The following is a 9,982-nucleotide window of genomic DNA, read 5'->3' on the forward strand; positions in this document are numbered from 1 at the left end:
GATCTCTTCTGGTCTTGGCTATGATTGCTTCCACTTGGCCTCTCTTGGGAGGACTGATCTTGGCATTGGTTGAAGTCTTATTTGATATTTTCTATTGTTCGCACTTGTTGCTTCCTGTTGGCCGATCAAGGGTGGCTCTCTTTATGATCCTGACTTTTTTTTGGTCTTTTCTTTTATTTAATTGTGTATTTAGATTGAATCTAAGGCTGGTAAGTTTTACTTTAAATGATGTATTCTAGTGGGCTTTGGATTCTCTAAGGACTTGTATTATTGTTTTTATTGAACGCGTAGGCCCCTTAGTAGATTTTAACCCAAAAAAAAAGAAGATTCAAGTATTGTAGAACGTTCAAGATTAGTTTATTTAAATGATTATTTGAACTTGGTTTGAACACGGTCCCTATAGCTAACCAAACGATTATTTTTTTGTGCTCACCTGTCTTCTTAGTTCTTTAAGTCATGAGCTGTAAAACCAACAGAAGCTTCTCTATAATGTTCTTTGTGTGTTGGATAAGAAAGCTGCCACTTTTTTCTCCAACTACATCATTAAGCTGAAGCATACCAACCAAAGCCACCACCTCTATCATCTATTTCCTTTGCATTTGCAACAGCTATTAATGCTTTGTTTGGGATGACTTTCTTTCTGCTTCTTAAAGCAACTTTTTAGTATAAAATTTAAAAAATTTTGCACTAAAAAGCTGTTTTAAGAAGCAAAAAGAAAGACGTCTCAAACGAAACATAAGACTTCCATTAGTGAAACATCAAAATGGATAATAACAGGCATTCCCATGAAGTTAATAAAATGTTAAGATTTTAAGCTAATAAATCACAAACACACATCTGATGATTGAAGTTGAGTGTAATTTTTAATTATATGCCAAATTCAAGGTGCAGGAGAGCAAATTCATGAATTAGATTTCGTTTGGAACAGCTTTCTTAATGCTTAAAACAGTTTTTTTTACTAAAAACTTATTTTAAGAAGTAGCAAAAAAATCATCCCAAACAAAACATCAAAAAACTTCCAGCTGCACACCAAACAGCTATGATTTAGAAAACTTATTTCTTGATTAGCCAGACCTCGCTACAAAATCAAACTACAAACAATCAATTGAAACAAAGATTACAATTTTCATGACAAGTTTGAATGAATTTCTTCTTAATCGATCAGCTTAATAGGCATTAGTACATCAGTAACTACTCTATCCCTCCAACGGCTCCATTAATATCCATATGCTTTCATGCTCTATAGTATTGGCTCAGTAGGACTCTCCCACATATCAAACACATTCTCCTCACTATGCAAAGCAAACAACCTATCCCCACCGATTGAAAAATCACAGATCGGTCCACCGAAACTGGTTCTCAATGTCGTCGTTAACACCCATTCTGGTCCACAGAACACAGAGATACTGTCGTTCATTGAAGAGAACAACTGGCCATTGTGCATCACAAGCTTCGGATAGCAGCTCTCTTCTCCTCTAACCTTCCCCTTCATAAGCTTGCTCCTTGAGCTCCATCTCACGCCTCCTCCATTACTCCTTAAATCCAAAAACCCCAAATCCTCGTACTGGTTCACCACACAGACCGAATGGTTGTCTTCCATTACAATGGCGTGGAGTACTCTCTTCTCGTCAAGGGAAGCAGTCGCCACTGTTCCTTCATCAGACCAGGACCAAACCATGTTCTTCTCTCTGAAGTCCAATATTCCGATGGAACAATTATCAGTTCTTGGAAACAATGTCGCCACCATCAAAAAGTTGTCTCCTTCAATCCACTGAAGTTTATCGGCGTCGCCGAAGGAGTATCCGGGTGGTTGGTAGAAGAAATCCGACTGATTTCCGGTGATTTGATCCCAAACCCCGATGCCGTATTCGTTGCATCTTCCTTTACAACTAGCGAAGATTTTGAAGGTGGAATTGCTGAAACTGAGAGCTCCGGCGGTAAAGGTCTTAACTTTGTTGTCGTGTGAAACGCGGAAGCGATGGCGGAGTTCGCCGGAGGAGGAGGAGAAGAGACCCATGCCGCCGTCGGCGCGGCCGGGTCGTTCTCGAGCGGTGACGACGATGTTGCCGGAGTCGATGTAACCGACGTCGTTGATTTGTTGGTAGTCGAGGTTTATTGGATGGTGTTCGTCGAGCATCCAATCATAGACGTGGGCCACGCTGCCGTGGGCGATGCAACAGCCTCCATCGGGGCTAGCGCGGACCGCAGTGCCGTCGCCGGGAGCTCCGCCGGCAACAGACGCGGCGAGATGGAGGCGGTTTCCGTCGAACGGGCCCCACCGAGCGGAGCGGACGTGGTCGAGGAGGCCGTAGAAGAGGGCCTCGCGGTAGAGGAGCTTTTCGGAGATGTTGGGTGGGAGGTGGAGTTCGCCGGAGCGGAGGAGGTCCAGAAGTACGCCGAAACACGCCGGATTCCGGTCGATGAAATATTCGCCGGTGGAGGAGCGAAGGTTCCAGTCGTCGTCGAGGAGGGCCCCGAGCATGGAGTTTCTACCAGCGTTTGCGAGGGTGGTAGTTGTGGTTTCGAAGATCTTGCCGCCGACGTTGAAACGAACGCGGTCGCTCCCGGTCGCCATTGCCGAATCGATCGAGTTGATCCTACATACTCAGATTTAAAACCGGGCAGGAATTAAGGGGGAAAAGAAGGGATTTTGACGATATGGATTGATTCCAAAGCAAGCGGACGCGGTCTTCTCCTCCCCTGTTTTGTCGTCTTCTTCCTCTGGTTTTGATTTTTCTGAAAAAAGATCGATCCTTCGGCGTACTCGGGTAACGGGCGCAGCAACGGTTTAAAAGCTTCGCGGATCGATCTCGGTTTCCTTCTAAGATTCTTTGAAGAGAAGAGAGAAACGATTCAACCAACCAAATTACGTGTCTTAAGCTTCTAATCCTCATCCGTTGACGTAAGAGTTCTTTTTTTAAAATAAATTCAAGAGATGACCCCAAGAATATGAAACGCTGGAGTGGTTTTTTGTTGGACGGTGGTAATTAATGGGAGAAATTACTCTGTGCTGTCTGGGCGAGAAGAATGGTTCAGATCATGATTGTAAATATTGTGTATATATAATATATACAAATGTTGATATATATTATGCACATTGTACACAATATATGCACTCATATAATCAGACGGTTCTTCCCTTTCGAACTCTGCACAGAATAATTTCTCAATTTATGGACAGTATTTTTGAGTGAGATAGTTAGAGGCAGTAGTTAGACATCAAATCAAGTTGAATAGGAGTTTGATCGAGCTCGAGTTTGAGCTTGTGTTCGATTCGAGCTTTTACGATGGTATTCGAACTCAATTTGTTTAAAACTATGACTATTCAAACTTGATTCGAGTTCAACTTGAATTAGATCCAGATTGTAATTATCGAATCGCTTGTTGATTCTATTTAATTAGCCATCCATTGAGTAGCTTATTAGCTAGCAAAATGAACCTAATTAAGTAAATTATGAGCAACAATATTGAGCAACTTGTTATTTAATTGAATAAACATTTGCAAGCTTATTGATGAGGTGGCTATTGAACTTAAAATGAGACCTTTATTAAGCGACATGTTAAAAAAGGCTTATTGAAATTCTTTAATGAGTTTTAAATTATATTGTTAATGGTCATAAACGAATCAAGTATCAAGTTGTTTAAGCTTGTTTATTTATCAATGGGATTCAAACATGTTTGATTGATTAATTGAATAATTATGAATGAGCTTTTGATTGAGCAAAGCCATCGGTAGTTCGTCGAATGTATTAGTTCATTTCAAAGCTCGGTAATTGTATTTTTCTGGTTGTTTAATAAGAAAAAAAATTTATGCCATGATAAAATTTATAGCGATATGATTTTGAAATAAATATTTTTTTGGAATTATACACATCAATGTATAAAAATGATGGGTATGATTTTTAAATCATTTTAATTAAGATTAAATTTTTGTTTGGGATGGATTTTTTAATGCTTCTTAAAACAATTTTTTAGTATAGAAATTAAAATTTTTAATTAAAAAAGCTACTTTAAGAAACAGTAAGAAAGATGTTCCAAAGAAAGTCTGGATTTTTTCACTTTTTTGTATCAAAAAATGCTGAGAAACAAATATAAAAACTTTGAAATTTATTTTAGCAGTCATTCATAATTTGATTTCAGTATATTTGTAGTCAAAATAGTGTAGTTCAACAAAACAAGTATAGTATGACCTAAGCGCTTGGACTAGTTAATAATTTAATGCACTATTTCATTTTTTTCCTCTTTTGTGATCACTCAACACCTATCTATCAAATCATGACATGCATCTTTATGCTTAGTTTTAGACAACTTTTTTATTGTTTATTAAAGCAATTTTTTAGTATAAATTAAAAAAATTATAATAAAAAGTTGTTTTAAGAAGGTGTAAGAAAGTTGTCCCAAACTGAACCAAAATCTCACCACAAAAGATAAATTGCTGATAAATTTCATCAAATTTGAAGATAATTTTATTGTGTATAAAACATATAAAAATAATGCTCTCTAAGGAAAGGCTGCATAGTGAGATAATTTCATAAAATATGATTACTTGAATTTAATGAAATATTTTGAGCTATGGGGCTTTTTGATTTGCTAAAAAAGTAATGTTGAGTAAAAGAAATGTAATACATTTGAAATATTTAGAAGTTGTTTGACAAATGTAGGTTACTGTATTTTTTTCGCTAGAAATAAAATAAATGCAATGTAAATTTAATTAATAGTAGTGATCTGTGGTTGACGACAATGATGCTGGTGGTGTTGGTGGCGAAAACTGGTGGCTGGTGGAGCTAGTCGACGGCCAGTGGCAAGAGCGATCGATGGCAACAATGGATGCTTAGTGCTGGGAGCCTATCAATGTTTTGTGGCAGTAGGGTTGCGGGCAGTGGCAGGCAATGATCGGGGCGATAAATCTCAAATATTTTACAATGTATTTGAAACTCGATCAAATCTAATGACTATTTGTGAATTTCACGTATTTTAAAAAATTACTCTGCATTTTTTTACTTCAAATCAAATACAAATATTTTTAAAACTCCTATATTTTAAATACTTTATACCTATTTTACTTCAAATAAAATAACCCCTACATCAAAAAATTTCTACACTAATTTTAATAAATTTTATCTCAACAAAAATATATGAAAATACTACTTTTACTGTTAAGTATTTATTTTTTCATCAAATTTAATAAAAAATTTATTCTTTATAAAACATTATGAAATTAATCACAAATTTGTTTCTAAAATTGTGAATCAACATCAATAATTTGTACCTTACATTTGGCTATAATAATATAAAAAACTAATTATATAAATAATGAATTTAAACTATTTTTTCTTAAAATAATAATCTTAAAAGCATTTCTTTCACTCCCACAAAAGCAATATATATTTAAATACATATTAATTTTGATATTATTATATAATAGAAATATTAAATTATTTATTTGAATTTTAAAATAGAACAAATTTGAAATTGAAAATTTTTATGTTAACATAGAATATTTTTATGCCTAAATACTTTTTAAAGCCTAATTAGTTATCTCACTTCTTTTTTTGGGAAATAGTTATTTCACTTCAACAAATTATTAATATTAATATATTATTATTTTCATCCTCTGACACACTGACACTGAGAGTCACGTTTTAAGAACCAACCAAATTTCAACTCTTTAATCTTAAATTATAGAGAAAATTAGAGCCTAATCACGGCTTACTTATTCATTAATGATTAATCTCGATAAAAGCAACCATACCTACCACGTGCGTGGTTAGATAATTAATGGAAATTCATTTTATTGTAATTTACTAATTTTATTTGGAACGGTTTTCTTTGAGAATCTTAAAGTAATTTTTTTAGTACAAAAATTAAAATATCTTTTTGAAAATTAATAATTGTGATGATCTTATAGGGAGGCTGTTGTATTAAGTATTTTAATGGTGATGATTAAGATTTTATTTGAGACCATTTTTTTATTATTTTATTTTTTAGATATTATTAATAGTTTATGTTTGGCTCTTGCTTTTTTTAAAAAAATTATATTAGAAAACTACTTTCAACAGCAGCTTTCAAAAAGCTACTTTCTCCACAAAAGTTTTACAACAATCTTATAAAAAGCTAAAGCCATATCAAATAGATCCTAAGGCTTCATTTGGGACGACTTTCTTTCTGCTTCTTAAAGTAGCTTTCTAGTCTATAAAGCAGAGGCAGGTGCAGTTTTCCAAGGAGAAATTATATTAGAAAACTACTTTCAACAGTAGCTTTCAAAAAGCTGCTTTCTCCTCAAAAGTTTTACAACAATCTTATAAAAAGCTAAAGCCATATCAAATAGATCCTAAGGCTTCATTTGGGACGACTTTCTTTCTGCTTCTTAAAGTAGCTTTCTAGTCTATAAATTTTAAATTTTCAACTAAAAAGTTATTTTAAGAAGCAGTAAGAAAGCCGTCCCAAATGAAGCCTAAATCACTTGTGAGGTTGTGACATAGTTCTTGATACAACAATGAAGGAGATGACTTTGACGTCGACAAAAAAAGATTATGATATAGATTATTGGCCTCTAAAATTTTTAGAGGAATGTTGATTTTCTGTTATAGTATAGCGAAGTAAACCCATTGTGCTCCTTTACTTGAATACATAGTATCATATGTGATTTTTTTAATTAGCAGACACTCATGGACACTTTCAATTGTAGTTGAATAGGGCTTCGTTTGGGGCGGTTTTTTTACTGATTCTTAAAGCAGCTTTCTAGTACAAAAATTAAAATTTTTGTACTAAAAAACTGCTTTAAGAAGCAGTGAGAAAGCTGTCCCAAACGAAGCCTAGGTGTAGTTTTATCGGAGCCACCATATTGATGTAGTACGACTTTGATCGATCCAATGTAGCGTTAGGTGGCTCAAATAACTCTTTTTAGGTTTACATTATCCAACTTGACCAACTCCGATCAAGTCACTTTAGTGTTTTACCCAATTTGATCCAAGTGCAAATAAATGAGTTACTTAGGCTTCATTTGGGACAACTTTTGACAATTACATCTTTGATGCTTTCAATAATTTTTTTGCTATAACAAATGCTGTTGAAAGCAGTAAGAAATTTGTCTCAAACGAAGCCTTAAGTTTAACTATAAAAATAGTAACTATCACTATATCATTATCGTTTGACTATTATCATATGATCAGTAATGTTTATTTATCATTATCTGATCATTGTCATCAAACTATAGCATTCTAAATATTATTAATGTCTGATTATCATTATCAGACCACAATAATTTGAATGTATTCGACTGATTATCACCACCCAATGATTGTCACCTAAACATTATTGTCCACCAATGACATCTACACGTCTCTTAATCATTGTCATTGCCTCTCACTGCTTCACCCTAAATCATAAACACTACTAAAAAATTAGCCTTTCGCAGCACATTTTTTGACTTTTCCCGGCGGTTTTAACCGCCACTATGTTTATTTGCAGCGGTTTTACAACCGCTGGATGTCCGCCGTGATTTCAATGCACTGCAAAGATATTCCTCAGCGGTTTCAGGACCGGTGGGGTAGAACAGTGAATGCGGATAATACCAGCGGTTTAAACCGCGACAAGAGTCTAGTTTTGAAGCGGTTATAACCGCAACGAATGTTTGAAAAATAAATGCTTACAGTAAGGTGGTGGTTTTAACCGCCACAGTTCTATTAACGTTGTAGTGGTTAAAACCGCCGCAAAGTTCCAGAATTAGTTTTTTGTGGCGGTTAAAACCGCCGCAAAGTTCCAGAATTTTTTTTTTAAAAACCCGTAATTTACTTCCATCAAAAGATACAATTTACAAATGCTGAAACAATCATCCACACAAGAGTAGCAATTGTCCAGTCAAGTTATTAATTCACCAAGACATCTATTGCAATCAACATAGTTAGAGTCAACTGAGGCTATAAACACCTAAAGGGCATAAGCTAACTTAATGTACAAAATGAAAAAATATATATAACAATAAAAGGATTTAATGCCACAGAAAACTGCACATTTTTTAGGAAATTTTGATGGGTGATCAATCCAAGGAAATGACCTTTCAACATACTCGCAGAACTCTGCGAATGCTAGGACTACCAAAAAATCAGATCTTTTCAAACAAAAAATTGTATAACAACTAGAAATATCTTCATGAAATCACTTACATTCGTAGCATCAGATGAAAGATGAAACACAAAAATATTCACAGTCCATATATAAGTCACTAAAGTCTCCACCAGACTTGCTTTAGGAAATTTCTAGCCATTTATATTAGTTTTTCAATTTGTTTTAAAATGTTGGATATACACAACCTATATCACCAATTTCATTTATGTCTAAATTTCTTAGTAAACAAACCTCTTAATGCTGAATATCCTCAGGACCTTAGCTAGCTTGAAGCCCGATTCATATCATTATGCTCGATAAAAAAAAAAAAGAGGGAAGAATCAATAGAAAAATATTAAAAAGTGAAAATAGTTTCTAAGATTGACCTATCATAAAAAATACTCTTTATTGGGCACGAATCTCAAAGCAAAATTAAGTTGGAAACTTCAAAAATTAAATATGGGATCATATGAACTCCAATTTCAATAAATTTATAATCGAACTGAATGTCTCAGAAATACAAACCTAACGACACCAAAATTGACTCAATTGTAGCTCAAATAGAACCAACTCAAAGACCTGAAGCGTATTTGGAAGTTTCAAACCATAATTTGGATTACAAAATGATTTCCAATCGTGACATGCTTATAGGTGAATCGAGTGGCTCGATGAGACAAATCCAATGAGCCCAAGATTGCCTAATTCTAATATCATTAAGACATTCAAATACTCAATAAACGATCCACAATTAAAGGATTCAACATCGGTCGTCAAACTAATCTTAATTTACCTTTGATCTTTCTCATATTTACTGGTTATGCCACTCTCATAAAACTATAAATATGCCTCTCATTTCTCATGAGGGAGGACCCAAGTAAGAAGAGAAGAGAAGAGAATAAAAAAGAGGAACTTAAGTTCTCTTGCCACTAGACCCCTCCTCAACCACCACCAGACTCACCCGACAGCCGATTGACGAAGGATTTATGCCTGATGACAAACTTCTGCAAGACCGCCGACTAACGCTAGACTTCTGCCTGACCGTCAATTGAAGTGATTTTTTCCCGACCACCAAACATCGTCGGATTTATGATATTTGTTTGTAGCTGGATTTCAACTCAATTATTAATTGTTGTAGTCTGATCGTCCTCAATTTTAGGGAAGAGTCAGCCACTTATAATTTAACCAAGCACTAGTAGAATCATTTTAACTGGGCGTGATCCCGTGATTTTTCCCTCTTCCATGATTTTCCACATAAAAATTATGGTGTTCGTTTTTTTTTTTCTATTTATGTGATGGATATCCTTACAACGCTAAGACGAAAATTTATAACTCTATCGCCACATACATTGTAGCCCGCAACAAAGATAAATCTCTTCATATGTAATAGTCAAGAATTCTTGACGATATCGAACTGGAATAACCCATTATCTTGATCAGTCTAAGAATACCTTCAATCACTCATATTATTATAGTAATGAGTCAATCAATATGTCATGACACCTTTCGAACAAATGTATATAGCTGGTTTATTATTTTCATTAACTATACTTTTATTAATTATTTTAAAAAAAATTAACTATATGATCATAATATAATTTATTTTCATTTGAAAACTTAAAAAATATATTTGTAGCTAGCAATGTTTTTATTTTAATAAAAAATTAAAAATAAAATAAAGGGCATGTCCATGCATTCATGAAAGAATAATATAATATTAAGTAAAAATTTTGAAATATAATTTTTTTAATAAACTAAAGAAAAAATATTGAATATCTAAAATTATATATTTTATGAATTATTGTTGGTCATTAAAAAGCAAAAAAAAAAAACTACAAAACCCTATATAGTATATATTGCCAATTATATCCCTAACAAA

The 9,982-nt window shown here is 34.0% G+C and overlaps 1 protein-coding gene across 1 annotated transcript; it reads right to left on the reverse strand.

The window, feature by feature from the left end:
• Positions 1-1,032: 1,032 nt before the first annotated feature.
• Positions 1,033-3,225, reverse strand: LOC110111430 (BTB/POZ domain-containing protein At4g30940). Its single transcript, XM_020843319.2, has one exon. The coding sequence runs from the start codon at positions 2,573-2,575 to the stop codon at positions 1,241-1,243; it is 1,335 nt and encodes a 444-aa protein (XP_020698978.1). The 5' UTR covers positions 2,576-3,225; the 3' UTR covers positions 1,033-1,240.
• Positions 3,226-9,982: the final 6,757 nt, after the last annotated feature.

This window comes from Dendrobium catenatum, unplaced genomic scaffold (assembly GCF_001605985.2).
Source record: "Dendrobium catenatum unplaced genomic scaffold, ASM160598v2 fragScaff_scaffold_1414, whole genome shotgun sequence".
NCBI lineage: Eukaryota > Viridiplantae > Streptophyta > Magnoliopsida > Asparagales > Orchidaceae > Dendrobium > Dendrobium catenatum.

Bases quoted from the DNA above. Each gene is read 5' to 3' on its own strand.
- LOC110111430 (XM_020843319.2), bottom strand. From the start codon at position 2,575: ATGGCGACCGGGAGCGACCGCGTTCGTTTCAACGTCGGCGGCAAGATC.